The sequence below is a fragment of the Xenopus laevis genome, chromosome 3S, assembly GCF_017654675.1.
Source record: "Xenopus laevis strain J_2021 chromosome 3S, Xenopus_laevis_v10.1, whole genome shotgun sequence".
NCBI lineage: Eukaryota > Metazoa > Chordata > Amphibia > Anura > Pipidae > Xenopus > Xenopus laevis.
In genome coordinates, this window is record NC_054376.1 from 69,936,021 (window position 1) to 69,959,953 (window position 23,933).

General features: G+C 35.8%; 1 protein-coding gene across 2 annotated transcripts in view; it reads left to right on the forward strand.

Annotated features, from left to right (window-relative positions):
- elapor2.S (endosome-lysosome associated apoptosis and autophagy regulator family member 2 S homeolog) overlaps positions 1-23,933 on the forward strand; it is a 77,367-nt gene that overhangs the window by 34,037 nt on the left and 19,397 nt on the right. Inside the window, exons 21-22 of one of the 2 annotated variants that reach the window (XM_018255742.2) lie at positions 1,161-1,326; positions 2,097-3,053. In XM_018255742.2, coding sequence (XP_018111231.1) covers positions 1,161-1,326; positions 2,097-2,156 — 226 coding nt within the window. In that variant the 3' untranslated portion in view covers positions 2,157-3,053. Of the gene's footprint in view, positions 1-1,160; positions 1,327-2,096; positions 3,054-23,933 lie in introns of those variants that run through there. The other variant, XM_041588469.1, reaches the window with a different exon arrangement.

A 23,933-nucleotide genomic window follows, 5' to 3' on the forward strand; every position in this document is an offset into this window, starting at 1 on the left:
AGGGAAGAGACATAGTCGCAAGGTACAAAATATACGTTTCAATCAAATGTTTTAATGGTTAGACCAAAAGCACTATTGGTGAAAGTTACTAAATGTTAGAGAAAATTAAAAAGTGGCTAAATAATAATAATTTAGAGGAACACATGTCAAAAACATTTAAACCCTACTTTTCAATGCTTTTCTTCAACAGCAGGACGGCACAAAATTCTGGACCATCACAGGAGAAATGATGCAGGAAACTGTGGCTCCTGTGGTGGTCTAGATGTTAGTGCTAGTCTGCTATTGAAGAGAAGTATATTTAACCTCGCCTAAGGTTCATATGTACTTGGACCCCTTCTTGTTCTGGTGAGTTTACTCCAACCTTGTACTTTACTTCCCAATGACTTCATATATATGTGATTATTATGTACGTTTACTCAGCAGTTGATTTTTATTTTAGTAGATATATTATAGTTTATAGAAACAAACTCTTCTGTAACCATGTAAGTATCCATGCAGTGTCTTGCAAAGCTGTATTACCTGTAATGTATAGGAAATATTTAAAGGACAGTAAGTTAAACTTTAGTATGTTGTAGATTGCAACCTTTGAAGTTTTTTAATTTTTTTTCTGCCTTTACTGGCAGAAGAACCCCAGACCAACACAATTTTTAGCAAAGAGGAATCACAGGGTCAGGGTCTAAACTTATAGATTATATTCAGGGCCAGAACTAGGAGTAGGCAGAGTAGGCACGTGCCTAGGGCACAAAGCTGGGGGGCGCCAGGCACGTACCTTCTCTGCCTCCCACCCCTAGTTCGGTCCCCTCTCTGCACTCTCACGCTGGCTATTCCAGTGCGTCTATTCGCACATGCTTATCCGCACGTATGTTCGCTCACATGCATGTGCACGTCAGCAAGTGAGAGGCGACGCTACTGGCCTGGTTGTCTAGGGTGCCTGCCCGGGCTAGCCCGATGCTGATCATATTCACTTGCAGTGAGTAACACTTTTTTTTTGTAAGGAGATGTTCAGGGCAGCTCAGTGAATCTCCCACCCAGACCCCTTGCAGATGTACTATGGGTGGCATGCCTCTTAGATATGAACTTGTGAGAAAACCACAAAGGCCATCTATCTATCATCTATCTATTTCATGGACAAAATATAAATATATATTCTTTACATGCAGGTTGGAATATAAATATTCAAAACTGATAATAACTGCAAACTCCAAGGAGTGTGAGCTTCCTGCCCCAGACAGCTGTGCTATCATGGAAGGGGAAGATAACGAGGACGATGTGATATATTCTAATAAACAGTCATTACTTGAAAAGCTAAAGTCACTTGCAACCAAGGTGAGACAAAGTATTTTGTATTTTTTATCTGATCAATTTATAGATACATTTTTTTCTACCTCTCAAAAGAATAGTTACCCTTAACAATCATTCCATCAATGACTTTCATTAAGCTGTATCACTACACTAAGTGCAACCAGTCCTTGTGCCAGTAGGGTTTACTGGACTTCTGTAGATTTGACTTTAGACCAGAGATGTCCAACCTGTAGCCTCCAGCTAAATGGGTATGTTTTCCATCTATTGTTTCAGATTGTAATGGTTGTTATTTAAAAAGAGCTAGAAGCAGCAGGTTGGACTATTTTTCAGGCATTCATTGTTGCTTTCTGACAGAGAAGAATTTTGATTGAGAGAATCTTTGATCATTTTAGTTGATCATTTTTTTGCCTTATTTATTAATACACTTTCCAGAAAATGTTGTTTGCGGGGGGGGAGAAAAAATATTGAAAAATACGAATCGTACGAATTTTTCTGATTTTCCATGGATTTCCTGATTTTTGCCCGAAAACCCCGAAATCATCGGATTATTGTGTGAAACCCATTGCCTTATGTGCAACCTCGGCAGGTCTGAGACGCCCGATTTCGGGTTCGGACTTTTTTCATCCTCAGGGTATAATAAATTCAGAAATTTTTTTTTTTTTTTTAAAAAAAAAATAAAATTTTATACTAAATAAACAAAAAAATTTCGGCTTTTTGCCATTCGGAGTTTAGTAAAAAACCCCGTAAGATTTTACAGCTTTTTATGTACTCATTTCATCTATTTACTTTTTTAGGAAAAAGAACACAATTTTGAATCTGTCCAGTTAAAATCCTCCCGAACACAACATATATGATCCTGATGTTGCCTTCTTGGACAGTGGAAGATTTTTTTAAGAAAAGGAAAAAAAAGCTATAAAAAATATTTGTGATACCTGGGCAGATTATTGAGGCATCAGAAGTTAAAAATAATACAACATTAAAAGCTTGGTTGCCTTATTACATGATTGAGTGTCTTGCCAAAAATGTAATGATAATTTAAATTTCTAGTTCAACTCAGGAAGAGAGACCAATGCAGAATATTCATATTCATTCATTAAGAGTGCATTGCCTGTGCATGCCCTGATATACCTGTAATCTTCTGTTCCTTCAAGTACAGAAGTAGAGTGTCTGTATGGTAGACATCATCCATACATCCATCACAGGAAAATTACTGGCTGGATTGTGTATTCACAAAGAAAAAGATTTTAGCTTCAGATGGTGCATTCTTTAATTCAAAGCCTGTAAAGAAAAACATGAACTGCAATGCCCAAAGATTTTGTATTTTATTCCATGGGGAAGCAGCTTGAGCATCTTTTCATCCTAAATTGCTCAGGTACAGTAGCTGGACCATTAAGCCTGAAAAATCATTATTTAAAAATTACACTTTTTTATGTATGCCATAAAAATCTCTAGAATTTCCAAATATACAATTGGCGAGGGAACTTTTTGAGTAATTCATGAAAATGTGCAAGAAATTAGACTATTATTTAACGATCATTATATGCCCATTCCATGCATTATGTATGGTCGTGTAACCTCTATAAAAAGTTGTTGCTTTCCTGCTCCATGGGAATGAATTGTGCTATCTGTGAGTGCCTTAGTTTGTCCAGCCTGAGGCTGCTGTCATTTAATTGTTTCATGTGACTGTGCTGTGCATCTGAGAAGTTCTCATATAAGAACATTTATTAAATAAAAAAGACACATTTCATGGACTAAGACAGAGCTTTATGGAGATGGTAAGTTTTGTTGTAAGCCATCAATTTTCAACTTATTGTTGGAAGGGGTCAATTCTAGGTCCTCAAAGATGGCAAAGAGCATGTCCTAAATATGAGCCATGAATGCTTCCTTACATGAATAATATTTGATATTTGTGTTTTACTGGCATCATGTAAAAGACCAGACACATGCTGAGTGACTTGACCTGTTAAAAATATTTATGCATTATATGTTAGGACACTTCAGCTTTTGACATCCAGCGGTTTTGGAGGATTCTGAAAATTGTAGTTCAGGTTAGACATCAGTGGTGCAATTATTCGAGTGAAACCATATATATATATATATATATATATATATATATATATATATATATATATATATATATATATATATATATATATATATATATTGTAATAAACAGTGCAAAGCTAGTGTAAAGCAAACTAATTTCAAACTAAAATCTAAAACCTCTATTTGTGTATTTAGTCCTTTCCCTTCTTTGTTTTGCCGACTGTCTTATTATCTAAACTTGTACAGCTTCTTTTTGTAATTGGAAGTTGTCCATATAAATGTTACTGTAAATGCCTGATGGGTTGTATAAAGTGAAAATGTTAATTGCATATTTATAACAGCAGCTGGCATTAGCTTTTTTTTTGTATCACACATTACTAAGGTCATTTGTCTAGACTTATGTCAAGTAGTGGGCTAGTTTATCATACGCACATCATAATCCCTATTGAATTTAATGAAAATTAGAAAAGGCCAGATTGACACATTTTATAGCGAGGGGATGTTTACCATCTATAGGATGAATTTTAGTATTCAGGTTGAAATTTAAAGAAAAAAGTAATGACATTGATATTTTAAAACATTATTTTCATTCAAAAGGTCACTTTTATAAGATCAACAATTTTTGTTAATTGCCTACAATATCACAGAGCCCTGGTTTGACATTTCTTGTTTAAGAGCTTGTTTATTTTACCATGATTCTTTTTCAGATTTCTTCATATTTATTCCTTGATACAGTACATTATTGCTTATATTTGTAGAAAAGAATTTTATTTTTAAATGTCATTTATGGTGTACAGACATCTGGACAGGGTAGGACTGAGCTAGTGGGACACCGGGGAAGAACCCAGTGGGCCCCCACTGGCCAAGACTTTCTTCTCACAGCCAATGCGCTCCCGGACCTTCCCCCTCCCTGATCGTTAGCACAAGCGTAGGTACGTGCTAGTGTGTGTTTAGAGGGGGCGGGCAGTGGGTTGGAGAGCGGGGGAGGTGGTTTGCAGCCTGGAAGGGTGTGGGGGCTCCTGATTCTGTAGCCTCAATGGGCCGTGACACCCCAGTCTGACGCTGCATCTGGACAATGCACATCATCTTTGTATGATCAGTCTTATGCTATATCAAGAGTTGAGGTGGAAAATTATGTAAATTAAGCCATTATTTTATTTATAGGCCAATGTCTTCCACGACATATCCTATCAAACAGTTTAAAAAGTTATACAATTTCATTAAATCAGATATAAACATCAGACCAGATACAAACCTAGGCTTGTACTAGACATCTGCAGTTGATATTCTGTGTCGGAAAAGTGTGCTCACCTAAGGGTAAGGGCACACAGGCAGATTCGGGGAGATTAGTCGCCATGCGACAAATCTCCTCTTCTTTGAGACGACAATCTCCCCGAACTGCCTTCCCGCCAGCTAGAATGAAAAATCGCCAGCGGGATGGCACTCACGATTAAATTTTTTGTAAATTTGCCCCCATTTGAGTTATATTTTCGAAAATATATCTTAGTTAACAAGCAAAAAAAAATTCGAATGTAAAATTTCGGTTTTTAGCTGAAAACTTGATCAATTTCAGTTTTCAGGACATAAATTCAATTGATTCAAATTTTTTCGAAGTTTTTTTTTCCCTGTCGTATTTATTGAATTTTTGACATTTAAATGTTTCCATAAACACGCAAACATTAAAAATTCGAGTTTATCCGAGGTAGAAAAACACTCACAAATTCATTCTTGATAAATATGCCCCTAAATCTTATTGAGATTTTCTTTTACAAAAGCTCAATTTAGATAAAGCATCTGATTCTCTACAGCAAATGTTTGATGTACCACAAAAACAGGAGAATAGTTTCATTGTTATAGTAAACCATATGCAGTTATCCCAATCCAAAAGAATGGCAAAATCCTCCAGTTAAGATCAAGTCAAGTTTTAATGATTGTTATGCATTAAAAGACAAGAGCTAGACAAACAGCAGGACTACTACTAACCCCTAATTATAGGCATACAGCAAGTTACAACACCCTCTAGTGCATATAGAATCAAGTGAAATTATACAAAAAATATGATCATATGATTATAAAATATATAACATATTGACACAAAGAGGCAAATTTATCAAAAGTTGAATTTCAAATTAATTTGAGTTTTCAAACCTCCCCTAAACGCCCATAAATTTGACCAATCTAAATTTATTAATAAAATCGGATTTTTAAAACTAGGATGAATTGAATTGACCCGATAATTCAAATCGAATTTGATTCAAATTTAAAATACTTGATTTGAGTTGTTTTCTCTGGAAAAACTTGAATATCAGGAAGGCTGCAAACAACTCGAAATAGATTCCGGGACCTCTCCCATTGACTTAAACAGCAATTCGGCAGGTTTTAGGCGAATAGTCAAATTCGAGTTCTTAAAGGGCCAGAGTATGATAAATCTCGAAAATCTAATTAAATTATTTTTAATTTGAATAACTTCAGATTTTCAGTTTGACCTTTGATAAATCTGCCGCAAAAATGTGTAAATGGCTTATCCAAATGATTAGATATAGAGCATTAAATATGAGTTATTTAATCAGACAAATAATATGATACGGTTAATTTATATTGCCCCATGCAGTGCAGTGCAAAATGCAAAAACACTTTTTTTGCACTTTGTACACTGTGCGGGGCATTTAAAGAATGGCCACAGGGCCTCTACACTCCTTCTCATCAGTACAGAGACCTGCAGCATGCCCCTTGTGGGTGGGGAGGCCCGCCGGAACACATGTACCTCTTAGTGCTCTAGTACTTGCACTCTGGAGTTAAATAATGTCCCTTCATATTGAATGTTCAATCCTTGTGGTATATGGGTGTTTACAATATGCATGATTTCCCTGAAGCCTATCATTGTTTTCCTTTTCGAAACATATCTGTAAATGTATGTGGTTATTGTACCCCCAACTAGTCATTAGTATTGACCATATACTGACCATATCATATCTATATATATATATATATATATATATATATATATATATATATATATATACTACTATATATATTGACGAAAGGATGGACAGCACTCACTATTAATGCTGAAATTCTGTATTGAAAGATAAAAACTTCACATCACCATATATGTGCACATATCATTCGGCGACGTTTCGAGCCATCATGGCCCTTTCTCAAGCCATGTGTATCAATGGTATACCATTAATAGTGAGTGCTGTCCATCCTTTCGTCTGTACATATTATGGGAAGCTAACCGGAGTATCCCGAAGGACGAGCACCACTTAAGCGTGAGTGCTGTTACTAACCTTTTGTATATATATATATATATATATATATATATATATATATATATATATATATATATATATATATATATATATATATATATATATGCAGTCCCACAGTACCAGCACTCAGACAGATGTTGCCAGTGATGCACGATCAATAAATCGTATATAGTCTTATGAAGGATCAGCACACACTGTTCTGTAGTGAAGTAATAGTGTTTATTTTCAAACAAAACACATTTTTATCCGACGTTTCATTCCCACCTGGGGACCTTTTTCAAGGATGCCCAGGTGGGACCGAAACGTCGGATAAAAATGTGTTTTGTTTGAAAATAAACACTATTACTTCACTACAGAACAGTGTGTGCTGATCCTTCATAAGACTATATATATATATATATATATATATATATATATATATATATATATATATATATATATATATATATATATATATATATATATATATGCCTTATTCATGAAAATGCCATTAAAGCTTTTTTTTTTACATTGAGACAAGTGGTGCTGCTATCCAGGTGTATATGGAAAAGTGCTCAGCATGATATCTGCTCTTATTCACCTTAATGGGGCATTAAACTCTACTTACCATAATCCATACATATTGGGCATAATTTATCATGGTCTGACATTTTTATTGAGGAGTAACGATGGACAAACTGGGCATTTAAGATTTAAAATGTAATTTATTTTTTACAACTTGCTTATTGTTAAAAATAAGTATAGGTATGGGACCTGTTATCCAGAATGCTCAGGGGTTTTCTGAATATTTCCATAATTTGAATCTTCATACCTAAAGTCTACTAGAAAATCATATAAACATTGAATAAAATAAGGCTGGTTCTGCCTTCAATAAGGATTAATTATATCTTAGTATGGGTCAATTACAAGGTACTGTTTTATAATTATAGAGGAAAAGAAATACTATTTGTATAAAATGGAGTCTATGGGAGATAGCTATTCCATAATTCTGAGATTCTGGTCGGGTTTCTGGATAACGGATCACATAACTGTACCTTAAATTAGAATTGTGTTTTCTCAATGTTTTTCTCAGTTACCAGAATGATCCTTCTTGCATTAGCACTAAATAATTTAACATTGTTTAACAATTATTAGTGTTGCAAAGTTGTACAGTACATATTCTTAGTACAGAATATTAGTCTTGTGCTTTGTAAATAGATCTGAAAGTACATTTTTTTTAAATTCTTCCTTTTTTTGTATTACTAATGTATTATTCATACACTGCATTCATAATGGGAATGAAAAAGTCTCTAATGTCTTATCATTCCCTCAACACTCCTTTTGTTTTTCTCAGGCAGGTTGATGATGCTTTTTATATGATTATTTTACATAGACTGGGACAACATTTTGCCTTGTATTATAACTGTAATATATGAAATTATTATTATTTTTGTGATTACAAAAATAAAATGCAGTGAGAAAATATGATTTATGCTTTGTTCTAAAAAATGAATTGACGTGCACAAAAGAAAACTGTTGGAAACATATAGGTACATCGGCAGGAATTTGCATTATCAAATGCTCAAAGTCAAACTATTATAAGTTAGCCATAGTCTTCTCGGCTACCAATACATATTTGGTTACACCATTATGTATATACATAGACATTCATTTTATTTGCCAGGGTCCCTATGATTCTAAAACTAGCCCTGAATATGTTAAGAGTGAAGGGTAGATATTTTAGGGTAAGGTGAACACTACACTTACTAAACATTTCTATTACCTCATGTTTCCAGCAAGATATTTGCTTTTATGATTCCATCCACATCCCAATGATGCAATTGACTTTATTTGAATTCTATAGAAATGTAGGTTGGAAGTTCAGTGAAGAAATAGGATAAATTATTTTGATGGTTATGGCTATGGCTATTAAATTGTATTAATACACTTAACCCACCTCCTCACTCTTCTTCTCTAGAACCTGTAATAAAAATATCTTTTTCATGTTCAAAATTATTTTATCATGAGAGATAATGGGAGAATTTTTTTTTGCTTTTTGACACTCCTCAGATATCTATTGTGAAGCCAAAATATTTCTGCATTTAATTTTATTCTGTTTGTTCTGACCTTTTGTTTGTACCAGAGTTTGTTTACAATTTAACACTTTGTAATTATATGTATTTGCTAGCTGTTTCTGAATTGTATATTATCTTCTTTTCCTTTTGTCCTGAAGAAGTTATATTGAAACAAAAAGCTCTAAAAAAAGTACTTGTCTAATTTCTTAAGCAAATAAAGATAAAGATGGATTTGAAGGTCCTTGAAAAAGGCCCAAATGTGGGCCGAAACGTCGGATTAAGGTACTAAATAAAATCACTATTTTGATGAAAAGAACATTGGTGTGCGGGTCTTTGCAACAAATCTTTATATGAATTTTTTGACCCTGCACCCACAAAGATTAAGAAAAGTCCAGTCTTCTGAGTGCGGTCGCTTGTCACAGATTTTATATATATATATATATATATATATATATATATATATATATATATATATATATATATATATATATATATACACTATGATATTCGTATAAACCTTTTCTAGGAGTTTAGGACATAAGCTGTAGTTGAGGAACGCCACCATTTAAAACATGAATGAGAACTAAAGCTAAAAAATAACCTAAGTTAGAAATGTTTCAATGTATTGTAGGCTTGCGGGATCTCATTTAAGATATAACATTGCTCTAAAAGAAACACAGCAGAAAGTTCAGAAAGGAAGCACTTTTGTTTCATAGAATACATGAAAAAAACCTGTTTGCTTGCCCAGTTTATTCCACATAAGATTTAGGGGCACATTTATCAAGGGTCGAATATCGAGGGTTAGTTAACCCTCGAATCTGACCCTCGAAGTTAAATCCTTCAAATTCGAAGGTTTTAGCACAAATACTTCGATCTAAGGATTTTAAGCGATCGATTGATGGATTTTTCTTCTATCAAAAATAGGTTCGAAAAGTGATGGGGAAGGTCCCCATAGGCTAACATTGTACCTCGGTAGGTTTAACCTGCTGAAGTATGTAGTCAAAGTATTTTTTAAAGAGACAGTACTTCGACTATCGAATAGTCGAACGATTTTTTGTTCGAATCGTTTCAATCGAAGTCAAAGGTCATAGTAGCCTATTCGATGGTCGAAGTACCCAAAAAATACTTCGAAATTCAACGTTTTTTTCATTCGAATCCTTCACTCGAGCTTAGTAAATGTGCCCCTAAAAGGTCACTATAATATCATTCATTTAGTACTGAATGTACACATATTTTCTTCTAATTTTTCCTTGAGCTTCTATCTAGAAGATTTCACTGGCTCAGGTATAACCTTTTTTTGCCTTGTTTAGGATGCTAATGTCTCGGTTTGATCGCAATCTTCCTTATCGTTTCCCATAACTTTCCTTACAATATTTTAGCAGGAAACTAAGTATAGTGTTCCACAAGGTGTCATTTGATGCTTTTTGGGGGCAGGGGTGATCCTGGCCCCTCCGCTGCCTGAGGCAGCAGCAGTTGCTGCTGGTCCCCCTCCCCCAGAAATTTGCTCTTAAAGTACCAGGTGCAGCATTTTTGCTGCCCCTGGTACCTAGTGGGGCGCTGCCGCCTGAGGCGACAGCCTCAACTTGCCTCATTGGCGAAGCACCCCTGTTTGGGGGTGTGGTCAGTCATACATGGTTATAATAAGAATATTGCTATTAACTGTAGTAAGAGATAACATAGAACTAAACTTTGATATATATTTCCCCGTACTAAGCACAATTCTGCAGGAATATTCAAATACATTTGAGTTGATCTTTTAATAATCTTAGCATCTATGGCCACCTTTAGTGACTGACTCAAAATTTATATTACATATAGAACAGAAATGTCACAATTTAAGCCTGACTAATAAATGACACAATATAAGCCTGACTAGTAATTTATAAAGATAATTACTGCATGGCAGCATAGAAACCAGTGCAACTAACCCTGTAGCATCAACTTATATTGCAGGCCAACCGCATTATATTACAGGCCAACCTGCGTGATAATTTACTTGATTTTATTGTGACTTTTTCCACTCAAGAAAAATGTATGAAAATGTATTGATAAATAGGGGGAAAAAGTCTGTGTGGATTTGGTCGCTAGTTTTCATAAAATAGAGAGAACTTTTTTGGATTGTGATAAATAACCCGCTAAATATCCAAATTCGTTTTTAGGGTTAAGTTCTCCTTTAAGATGATAAATTGGAGTAACTAAAAAGGTGCCTTCCCCATATCAAGTAAAAATCCCTACATTTTGATAGGTGCTGTAATCCATAATAGGTGATCAGTAAATGCTTCCTGCCGTTTGGTTGGAATAGGTGTTCTAGATAACATTTATTTGGCAGACCTTTGAGTGAATCTCTGTTAATGAAATATGCCATATACTGTACAGGAAAACACTTTTAGGAAGCAAGCACTCAATAAAGGCAATCCTCCATAGGCTATGATTAAGTGTTTATCATGAAACGCTTAAGGCTGTGGACACAATACATTTTTCACTTTGAATTTATCTGCCTTGAGGAGGATCGCCTTTATTGAGTGCCTGCTTCCGGTTTTTCCGGTTCATCCGCTCCCCGTGCTGAGGGCTCAGGGCGGTGCACCTGGGCCTTTTCCACAGTGTGGTGAGTTATCAATTTCTACTTACAGGCCCTAAACTACAATCATATTATATATATACTGTACAGGCCTGGATTGGTGGAAAAGCCACCAAGGCCTGGGCCAAGGGGGCATGATTTTAGGGGACGGCATTCCACTCAACAACATCCACATTGATTCAGAAACACTGGAGATGCGTGGGAAATACAATAGTTCCTTAAAATGTCCTGTGCGCCAATCCCCAGTGCTCCGGACGTGATGATGAAAATGTAGTGAACGGTAGTGGGCCTAGGGGCACCTGCTATATAAATCCATCCCTGATACTGTATATTCCATTCCAGTTATTTTTTATAGTTTAGGGGGGTTATTTATCAAGGTCCGAACTTATCTCAATATTGGCTGCTACAAACTCCGCTCGGGTCTTTAACGCTTATTTATTAAATTTTCCCGAAAATTTGCTTTGCAGAGGTTTCACCTGATTTTCACGATTTTTTTGGAGTTTTCAACTGAAACCTGAGATTTTTGCCTGAAACCTCCAAAAACTTCGAGGTATGGCACGAGACCCAGCGCACATCAATAAAATCATTGGGACCTATATTCTCGAAGAATCAGTATAACTTCACATTTACTAGATATACAAGTGTTGGGGAACTTTATCTAGTTTGGAAAAAGTAGGTATGCCACAGGGAGGCAGCACATTTCCTTGTATAGCTTTCCCATTTACTCTCCTTTCTCACTTTGGTACATTAATTAGTTTAAATAAAACCCATCACCTCAAGCCTACGCATAGTGACTAAGATAATGATAATGCATAGATTAACATGCTTTAAATATTTTCTAAACCTCCACATCCAATTAACAACTGCTGTTTAAATTTTACTGAACAAAAAAAAATTGACAATAAAACATTTTATATATATTAATAAAAAGATATATCTAGAACAAAAATAAGGGAGCCGTTGCTATATTAAAGCACAAGTCTAATTTAATGTTTTCTTCTTTGTGTTGTTCCTGTTTGTTTTCTAATTCTGTAAATTCTTGCTATAAACTGATTTTAACACATACAACAATAAATGATAAAAATAGTGAAACCCTTTCTTGTTAAATTATTGTAAGACTCCTGTTTGTTATAAATTAAATTATTGTGAGACTTTTGTTTGTTATAAATGAATGTAAAGTACTGTGTAACCCACATTATGGGATCTCTTATCCAGAAACCTGTTATCAAGAAAGCCCAGAATTACAGGAAGCCCATCTCCCAATAGAGTCCATTTTAAGCAAATAATTTTTTAACAATTCTTTTGTGCTTTAATAATAAAACAGTACGTTGTACCTGATGGTAACCAAGCAGTATCCATATTGGCAGAAAAACAATCTTATTGGGTTTATTTAATGTTTAAGTGATTGCATAAACATGGTTTAAGACTGCTACCAAATTATGGGAAACCTAATCCAGAAAACCCTAGGTCCCATGAATTCCAGAAAATACATACCTGTATAAGGAAGGATGGGGTGAGTCATCCTAGATTTCAGTGGCATCTTAGGCATCTACCTCATAATGTCAGATCTCCCAAAAAATAACAACCTAGGTTGCTATAGATTTCACAAATATAGTTTGCTAACATGGCAAGGATTATTTTAACAAATGACTTAAAAAAGCATCAAGTTAGTTAAGTGCCCAGTGTCTAGTTTTTATAGGTAATTTCTGCATAATCAACTGTGTGAAATAGTAAATAGCTATAACACAGTACATGACTGGCCAATAATGACCATAAATTATGAGGATGATGTTGGATTTTGATTTGCTGGACCCCCAACACACTGAAAAAGATTCCCCCTGAATTTGCATCTCCAACCATCCCTTCTTTCAAGTGATACCTATGTGACCCACAGGTGGCATGCCAACCTCTTGAAATATGCCACTCTAGGTCTTGTCCTTTGTGGTCTTCCCACAAATAAAATGGCCTCATTAACTTGCCTATTTATGCTGTTAGCGTGAGGCTTATCTCAACATGATTTAAGAATGCTCAAGCCTTTGTACTTTGCATTCGGGTCCAAAAACCACTTGAGTTTGAGTTTCTTGTGTGGGTTCTTTCTTCGAATACCTTTAGCTCTCTTCTTTTTTCTGGGGTTTTAAAGATAATAAAAAGCTCAGTGCCTAAAAGCTAATCATTTTTTTCTTTTGTTGGGGAAAACTCTTCTTGAGGAACTCTCAAATGTTTTTTTTGGACCTAAATGATCGAGCATGAAGGTTCAAGCATTTTTAAATCTGGCCCTTCATCTAGTTGTAGCCTCTCTTTCCTTCCTAGTTAGGCAAGCTGAAGGTGTGCTCTGTTGGGAAAGAACAACCCTGATACCATTCTAATGTAGGCAGGTATAGGAAGAAGAAGAAGAAGAAGAAGAAGTTGAGACTGTTGTGCTGTGTAAAATTTCAATATTTAGACATACTGTATATTCTTATGTTTTAGGGGTAATTATTGAGTACATGAAACAACAGCTGTACATTTTGCCACAGACAACAAATACTTTGGGAATCAATTTCAAAGCAACAGAATGTTTCACCACTAATTTTAAAGATTACACATCAAGTCCACATGTTTTAGTGCACTGAATCATATGGCGATTTAGAGCAATTCAGAAGACTTGTGTAGATTCCCAGTACCTCCGGGACAGGCGATTATCGCTTGGAGATACCTGAATGCTGAAATTCCAAGTGGTAATCACCTGACCTGTGAGTGCATTGCATAGATCTAGGTTATTGCCATTCAAGTGAATGGAGGACTAGTTTTGAGTGTTTGAGTGTCTGCTTGCCAAGCTGGAAATCATGCCAGTGGATTGCCTCTTGTGCCGGTGTGCCCTTAGACTTCCGCCTATTGGACACTGTATATCATGACCTGGATCAAAGAAAATCTTAATAGAGACAAGCTTTGTGGAAGTTTCAGTTTGCCTTGAGGAAAAAGCTCTTTAATGAACTCATGCAGAATAGAAGCTGTGCAATCTCAGTAAGTCAGTTCTTTAAAAGTAATGTTACATATTGAAGAAATTGGTTCATTGTATACTGTATTGGGAATGGAATATTGTTGTTCTTTATAAGGCAAAATATGGTGTACTTTGAGATCTTAATACAAGGTTTTTGTCAATATCTAAACTAATTCTACATCATTTGTTAGTTATTTTGTATGTGTCATACAGGTTCTAGTATAATGGAAATATATATTTGTTACAAAATTTGGCTTTAAAACATGTGTGTTATTTTAAAATCACACTTAAGCCTGACTTTAGAAACAGACTATAAGGCCCAGTGGCAGGCAGAAAGGACTGTATAGGTGTAACTATAGAGAAAGCAACGGTCATGGAGAGCCTTGGGGGCAGGGCCACATGGACTGTGGGGTTAGTTTTCAATATCTTTACACCACTCCGCATTATACAACAATACACTAATACTCTAAGCTAAAAATTCATTGGGGTGAGTAAAGGGGCCTAGAGCACTCTGCAGCCTTCCCAAAATGTTTTTGTGGCACAGTGTTGGTATGCCCCTGACTGTACAGATATACAGTTGTGTTCAGAATAATAGCAGAATAACATCACTAACCTGAACAATCACTGTTTATGGTATAAATTATATTTCTACATGGCAAATAATTTACTAGTTTAAAAAGTTTGTCAGGACTTTTGCAGGCAATTCCGCTTCAAAAAAGAAAAAGTCACCAGTGTTTTTTGAACAGTATTTTAGACTCACAGGATATGATATAAGTGACAGAAGATTGAGGAAGATCTAGCTGCTTTATAGCACTTTGCCTGGTCTGAGGTGGCGAAGGCAACTCTGGCGAAAGAGGTAACATTCAGTAAAATCCACATTTTAGTGATTAACGTGGGTAACGTCCGTTTGTCAGAGCAAAAAGTCACCAGTTCGCTAGCAAATCGGTGCCAATGTCCCTGCTCTTTAGTAAATCTACCCTCTGTAGAGTAGCTAGCCTCGTCTTGTTAACTCTTTTACAACACCAAAGATGCAGAAGCAAAAGACTCCAGGTTATTAGTTTTCATACATATTTTATTATTTTTAAATAAGAACAGAATTTCCAAAGAGCTCTTACCCTGAAACCTTATGATTTAGTTTTTTTAAGTTTTATTTTAATCAGGGACTTTGTTTTACACAGTTATTTATGTCATATCTATCGCTCCATAATGCATTTCAAAGGAGGATACCATATTCTGTTTACATAACAGATTATCACCAACAGATGCTAATGATCTCTTTATCTGTGTAGTTCAGGCTGTCTGTCAGTGCAATGCCTCGATGCTTGCATCCTAGTTTGGCTTTGCTTTATCTTGCCTGTTGGTTATGTTGTTCAAAATGCCCTTCTCATGCTGTCTCTTTGTCTGATGTCCAACTTTGTAGCTTATGCTTTCCTCAATCTGTTCCCTCTATTACAGTCATTTTTGTATCATACCGTTTGAAGTCAGTCTTTGCTTTGCTTCTTTGAGTTTTAGTTTGCTATCAGTATATTCAATTTACAAAAACAAATGATGTTATGAACAGCACCATTCTGGAAACTCTAAAATATTAAAATCTAGTGTACATATCTTGTATCTTAGTATCTGACAAAACTATGCAATTACATTTAATTAATCTTGATGTTTGCTAAAAAGGGAAACATTTTTGCAATGCAAAAAGTACATAGGCAAGACAATCTATAGGAGTTGCAGTATATTCAAAATGAAGCAGTTATGTACTACAATCTATGCACAACTGTATCCTGAATCAGTTTGGTAATCTTGGTTTTGCATTTTTTAGGGGGTAATTTTTTAAAGTCCAATTTGTCTGGTCTGACTTTTAAATGGGAAAAACACAATTTTTTTTGTAGAAAAAGAATAGTCAGACAGGCAAGGATCAAAACTGAATCAAACAGACAGAATTTGCACCCAGATACTACAAAGATACATAACCCTTGCAACACGTAAAACCCGGAAGTGTGCGTCGAGAGAGGCACCAATGGAGGAAGAGAAATCACCGTGGTGGGTGCCCCCACCAAAGGCGTGGCGGGCGTCCCCTCCGGCCCACTAGACCACCAGGGTGAGTCCTCACAGCTGCACACTCTTTCGGCTGAGTCCTTGCTGGAAGATCTGGAGGAAAGGTATTGTTGCTGAACTCTTACTTTAACGGGGTTATTCATTAAGCTTTTTAGTTGGACTTTTAAGGGGGAAAATACAATTTTTTCAGAGAAAAAAAAACACTAGATTTTTTCGTTTTTTTAAATTAATGAAATTATTTATTAAAGCCCAATGGTGTTAAAAGTCAGATGAAAAAGTACTCCAACTCAGCTTTTGGGCAATCTTACGAAAAAATTTTAGGTTTCAAGCACAAAATCTGAAAAATCATAGGATTCAGATTTTTATACAATTTTATCGTGACTTTTTCTCCACAAGAAAAAATTGTGAAAATGTATTAATAAATAGGGGGAACGTTAGTGTGAATTTGGTTGGATTTGGCAGATTTACTAAAGTGCCAGGGTTGCCGTCGCTAGCAAAATTCATCAGAAAATTCGTCAGAAATCCCATCCACAGGGTCATTGCCAATTTACAAACAGGTGTAGAGGACAATTCGCTACTGAAAGAGACCATCACTAGCTTAGTGAATTTTCACTCAGGCAAATGAATGTTGCTCCACAAATTCACTAAAGTGCGAATTTTACAGAACGTTACCTCTTTTGCCAGAGTTTCCTTCATGAACTTAGACTTGGCAAATTGGTAAAATGAAGCTACATCCTCCTCAATCCTATGTCAGTGACATCATATCCTGTATGCCGGAAAGTCACAAGAGTTGGCTGGCGTTTTTTCATATTTTGAAGTGGGATTGCCTTCAAAAGTTCTAACCAATTGGAGGGTCATGCCACATTTGTTTTAGAGTGGGCTCATGTCTGTAGAGGATTTCTTTTGTCTTTATTTGGCTTCCTTGGACACTTGTAATAATAAGTGGCCACTTCAAGTATTTGCACCAACATCTCTAATAAAGACATATATAAAACCTATATGTACCTGCCCTATTCAAATTGACCTAAGCGTAAGTGTACTAACAAAGTTTCTATAGGCGAAATTGAATGCTAGCGTAAGTTTGCTATAAAATGCTCTCGCTGACGAATTAACGCTAGTTAAACTATTCCAGCGTTCGGCTGCTGAGGCGCAACTTTGCATTTTAGTGAAATAGTGTAGTAGTAATGAATGTGCTCCTGACAAAGTGGTGCGAAGTGTGGTGGATCGTTCACTGGTGAAAACTCGCCCTTTACTGAATTTGCCCCTGTGGGGCAGATTTACTAAAGGTGGAATTTCATAGTTTTCGAATTGAAATACTTCAAATCGTTCCAGTCGAAGATATAATGGCAGGTAGAAAGAGAAAGTGTGGGATATTTAAAACTACCTCTATACTATGTTATATCTTGCAGGACAATTACAAGTTAGAAGTATTTATGGCATCTAAGTTACATTTTATGTAATTTTTATGTCTGAGACAATTAATCAATTGCTGAATAAACCCCACATAAATGATAATATTGCTTATATAATCATAATGTGCAATTAACTTGCATGGCATTTTTTCTCCTTATAGTAAATAGGACTGAAGAGGAAAATATACTAGGAATTACTGGTCAGGGACAGCATTGTAATAACACAGCAAAACTGATTTTTACAGCTCCTTAAAAGGCTCAAAGATGTGTAACCTTCTATATTCGAGGGACTAAGCATTAATCTGGAAGGATTATGTGAATAAACAACAACATGTTACCAAAAATATCATTCATGGAAGTAAAATGTGAATAAAAATGAAAAATAGCATACAGATATGGGACCTTTTATCCAGAATGCTTGGGACCTGGTTTTTTTTCCGGATAACGGATCTTTCCTTAATTTGGATCTTTGTACTTTAAGTCTATTAGAAAATTATGTCAAAATTAAATAAACCCAATAGGCTGGTTTTGCTTCCAGTAAGGATTAATTATATCTTAGTTTTGATCAAGTACAAGGCACTGTTTTATTACAGAAAAAAAGCAAATCACTTTTTAAAATTTGGATTATTTGGATAAAATGGAGTCTGTGGGAGACTGCCTTCCCGTAATTTCCTGATGCCATACCTGTATTTGGTTTATTGCTAGTCTACTGGCTTTTTTGTAAACATAACAGAAAGAAAGATGTGGCGAGTTTACCTAATCCCATGGCATTTTATGCATCTCAGATCTCGCAAACATTACATATGAAGCTAAAAAATGTAACTAGCTAGCACAGCAAGGATTATTTTAACAAATTAGTGGGAAATGATTCAAGTTTCCAATTACTATGGGAATTTTTTGGACAATCAGCATTGCAAGAATAGAGAAAAACAGAAACACAGTTTATAAACTTCACGCAGGGCAGATTGGTTCGCACATTGAATATATTTGCCCTGCTCAGGGTTATATTTATAAAGCTGAATAAATGTGCAAACAGAATTGATAATTTTTTTTCGCACTGCAAATGTCTATAAGAGCTTTTTAAATATGCCAAAAATTGTAAATTGCTAATATTTACATGCACACTCTGAGTCTGACTTATGCCACGACTTTGGTGGAGGACAAAATATTCGTATAACAGTTTTGCAAACTGCGAATTTAAGTTACTTTCAATGCTATTTTCATGCACAAAATCCTCTCACAGTGGACGAGGTTGTCTCATTTGCAAGCCATTTGTTTAAAATTTATGCGCAATGCGAATTCGCAAAAAAAAAAAAACAAATATGGAAAGACTGGCACAGCAGTGCAATATTTTATTGTTCAGGACAAAGCATGGGCAATAAATCCATTTGTGAATAAATAACAATAGGTCCTGGGTGTAAATATAGCTCAAGCCATGTACAGTACTTAATAAATTACAAAGCCCACTAACAAGCCACCACCCCCCACATACATATACTGTACATTTATTTCCCATCTTAAAAAGGATTTAGAAGTTTACCAACAGGAGAAAAGATTATCATGAGAAGATATGTTTAATATAAGAATGTGATTATGGATGAGTCTATATTCCCATGTATCGTTCTTTGCATTTCCTGCAACTTCTGAAGAATATTGTAGTGCAATACAGGTACTAACTTTTATGAAAATAAAGGCACAAAGTTTGACAGACACAGGTGTGGTGTTTATACAGATGGCCTGTAGTTGTCACTGTGCTCAAGACTTATACTGTGCATACTTTCTATACAGCTTGTGGTGTTAGAGTTGCTTACTGTTGTCTAATGGCTGCATGAGTCTGCTAATAAAGCACTGTTATACTCTACTCACAAGTGACTTTGCACCTTGTTATACATAACATTGTAAATGTCGCCAGTCTGTTTATCCCGACCAACCATTCCGATCTTTGCTTATATATTTTAACTTGTGTGATCAAAATGATTTGATCATGTTGACTTGACATTCAAAATATGTGTTGATTAAGTTTGAACTGGTCTATTTGTTTGTAAATTCATGATGCACTTGGATGAAAATGTTTGGACTGATGCCTAAAATGCTCAGAATCTACAGAAAACACTTTACAGGCAATGAATCATTGTGATTCATATGAGCTCATTTTTGAGAGGAGCATTTCAGTTATCTCTAGATATAATATAATCTATGTAAAATGCCTCGCTACGTTCTTGACAGCCTACAAATTGAATTAGATTTGGATCCTGAGTATAGTATGTGGAAATCTGTGATCTCCTGCCATGTATTAAACTAACTGTGTCAAATACACATAGCTGAAATATGAATAGCATTAGGTCGGTGAATGTAAATGTTATCTGAAGAAAGAAAATGATATAAGTGTGAAATGGTGCATTAGAAATGTAGCTTCAGAGGAAGAGAACATACGATAACTTTGAAAGTAGGTCACATTTGTCAAGAATAAAGTGTTACTAGCTTTACATACTTACCGGAGAATTGCAGAGAAAAGGACTTGAAGCAATCTTTGAGAATGATCTATTTGTCACCAATTTATTGGCAAATTAGCTCAGTGAAGAAATCAAGATAAATGTTACTATAAAAAATGCCACAAACAGTAAATGCATGCAGATCATTTTCCTATATTAGGTATAAGGTACCAAAAGACCATCCCATTTACCACCAAAGTATCTTTAAAACTTAGCCCCAGTTATTTGTTTGCTCATACCCCACCTGGTATACTAGTAGTTCTAGGGAAATGATGTAGTACATAATAGTATAGAAACCTGGAACACACTGAAAGAAGCATTAAACTGCTGTTGAAAGCTTTATTAGACTGACATGTTTCAGGCTCTACACGCTCTTTATCCTAACATGGCTGTGGTGGAACTTAAAGGGCACTTAGCATCATCAAATTGCTGATTATTATTAGCTCACACATTCGTTATAATTAGTGAACTAAATATTGCTTGCTGCCCCAAGTTAATTGTGTCTTGGAATAAGGAATTAGGCTAGGAGTGGGATGCAAATGCCGTACATGTAAAATTCATGGGTTTTAATTGGTCGTGGAAATGTGCTGGCTGTCTAACAATTTGCAAAAAAGCCATGTTTGCATGTTAGAGCTAAATTAGGTTTACATGCATACAGCAATATGAAAAAAGTAAAAGTTAAAAAAGACTGCCTGGAATAATTCCAACGACTACATTGTGCTCACTTGACAACACCATCAGTAACTAATTATTTCCACCCACAGTGACTACCTTGTGTCTCTCAAAACTCCCTCTGCAGCAACATTTCCCATCACATGGATAGTATACAATCTACATATATCTCCTTTCCTCCTTAATATTCTGTCAGTATAAAAGAATGACACTTTCACGTCACATTCCCTCCATGCCTGCTGCTTATCCTGTTCAATTGACATAAACCCCTTTAATAATAATTATGCCAGACATGTTCACTTGCATAATTTCAAGCAAAATCCTCTCTCACTCTCATTATGCAGCACTCTTTGGTATTCTTACAACCCTACTAAGAGCCAGTCTGTAACTGAAACATTGCTCATATCAACAGATTCTGCACCCTCAGCTGCACTCATATATTAAACAACCTTGGACAGGAACCTTCCCAATGCATCCCCCCTCTCCCAGAGTTGCTTTAGAAGGTGAAAAATTAAACATCAATATTAGAAAATAGATAGAAATAGAAAGTGATTGGAAAAAGTATTTTTTCTGGTAAACCAGCGGTTCTTGCGGTTCCTGATGAGCCTTTGGAGATTCAAAATTTTAGTGGACAGTTGGGTTCAGATGTAAGGCTGAGTGGCAGAAGTCAGCCAAGAAAGTATCATTTGTCTCCCAATGGACAAGAATTTCCAAGTTGTATCCATTCAGGGATTCAGAGATTAAGGACTGGAATGTTGTCTCTTCAGTTGATTATGTGGTCATTCACCTGGCTAAGAAGAATACCCTACCAATTGGTGATAGTTGGCCAGGTGAGTGGATTCGGAACTCAGGAAGGGGTTTTTAGTATTTTTGTCAGCTTGCAAATTGGCAGAGACGCTTGTTTTGGCGTTTAAAGCGATGTCTTTCTAGTCAAGAAGGTCTCAGAAGGGTGGAGACCCATTCTGGATCTCAAATTGGTTAACAGGCGCCTGAAGATCCAAAAACTCAAGATGGAGTTCAAATTTTCTGGCAGTGCATTCAGGAGACTAACTCCATTCAATCGACCTACGGGATGCTTACCTACATATCCTGGTAGCAAAGTCATGTCAGTGCTTCCTTTGTTTCACAATTGCAGGAAAGCACTTGCAGTTTTGCTGCCTTTTCTTCTGGCTGTCCAACACACCAAGGTTTTTTTTCCAACATCTTAGTCCCCCTGGTTGCAGTTGCAGTAGTAATTATGTCTTTGTGGCAAGAGCCCATCTTGCTTTGTCTTCCTCAGTAAATTGATTTTAAGCAGCTCTGATGTCCTGTGGTTTATCCCACTCTGTCAAAGGGGCATGGCTTGGTATATCCAATTGTAATGCAGATATGGCAGAGTGGCTAGGAAAAGGGAGAATTGTTATCATACTTACCATAATTCTGTTTTCCTGGACACTCTCCAAATTACCAGGAATAGAACATGGTATTCAAGGTAGAATGTTCTGGGAGTGCCATAAAGATTTTGAGAGGGAACGACGGAGCCTCCCAGATGTAATGCTGATATGGAGAGTGGCCAGGAAAAGAGAATTACAGTAAGTACAACAATTTACCCTTTTTCTTCTCCTACTCAATGTTATCTGGAGTGGTTGTGAGGTCCTGGTTTTATTTCTTTTGCTTGTGGGAATATTTTTTATTAGTGCCAATGATTTATGAATTCATTTTGACTTATACAATGCTGAAACCTTCTCTGGACTCTTTAAAAGGGAAAGGGGGTTCTGGGATGCCCCTCACTGTGTATAATGTTGGAATATATGCAAGAGCATTCATGCTTACATTTTGTGTGCTATACTATCAGTCATACTTCTGTACAGTTTAATTGACTCATACAGTGCACTGATTAATGCCCAGGAGACAAAGCCTGAAGCTGAAAACATTAGAATTTGTCAAAACCTGGCTCATAGATGAATACAGGTGCAGAAATGAGCAAGCTATTGACAATACAGAGACTAATAGTGAGGCAGTCCTTAAAGGGTTTGTTCACCTTTAAGATAACTTTTAGTATGATGTAGAGAGTGATATTCTGAGAAAATTTGCAATTTGTTTTCATTTTGTATTATTTGTGGTTTTTGGGTTATTTAGCAACTTTCTAGTTTACAGTTTCAGCAATCCAGTTGGATCCAAACTACCCTAGCAACCATGCATTGATTTGAATAAGAGACGGGAATATAAATAGGAAAGGGCCTGAATAGAAGGATCAGTAATAAAAAGTAAAAAATAACAATACATTTGTAGCCTTATAGGGCATTTGTTTTTTTGAAGGGAGTCAGCAATGCCCATTTGGAAGCTGCAAAGTGTCAGAAGAAAAAGGCAAATAACTATAAAACTATAAAAAATAGAATAGAATAGAAATTAGAATTGGTCATTCTAAAACATAATAAAAGTCCAGTGATCCAATAAGGCTCTCTTTTGCCTCCAAAACAATGATTTCCAGAAAGAATTACTGTAAGTCTCAACAGCAAGAGAAGGGGAAAAACAGAAAAAGAAAAAATATATAGTGTAATATGTCACATTTTGACACCAGTAAAACTCAATAAACGGAATCAGTGCATACCAACTAATACATGAGTAGTGAAAAATATTACATAACACATTTTTAGTATGGTGGATGAAGGGTTCAGATAAGTTTAACACCCACACTAAAAAACAGGGTCTATGATGAGACAGTAGCCAAGCACACTACAATCAGGACTCAATGTAACTTCTGCAAAGAAAATACAAATAAAGCACTTTAGTGTAAAAACAACTTTCTTACACAGCAAGCTAACGGAAGACTTATACCTGGGACAACCACAGGGATTTGAGAATCCACAAAGGCCAAACCTAGTTTGCAAACTAGGAGCAAAGCAGACACCTGGTTGTATACTAAGAAACTGACTGGTAGGTGGATCTTTGTGCTCATATACGTGGATGATCTGTTAGTATGCTGTGAGCAAGAAGGGGATCACTCCAAACTACTACAAGCTCTAAATGAGGACTTTGATATGAAAGAAAGGCTACATAAAACGTTACCTTGGTATACAGATTGAGAGAGAAG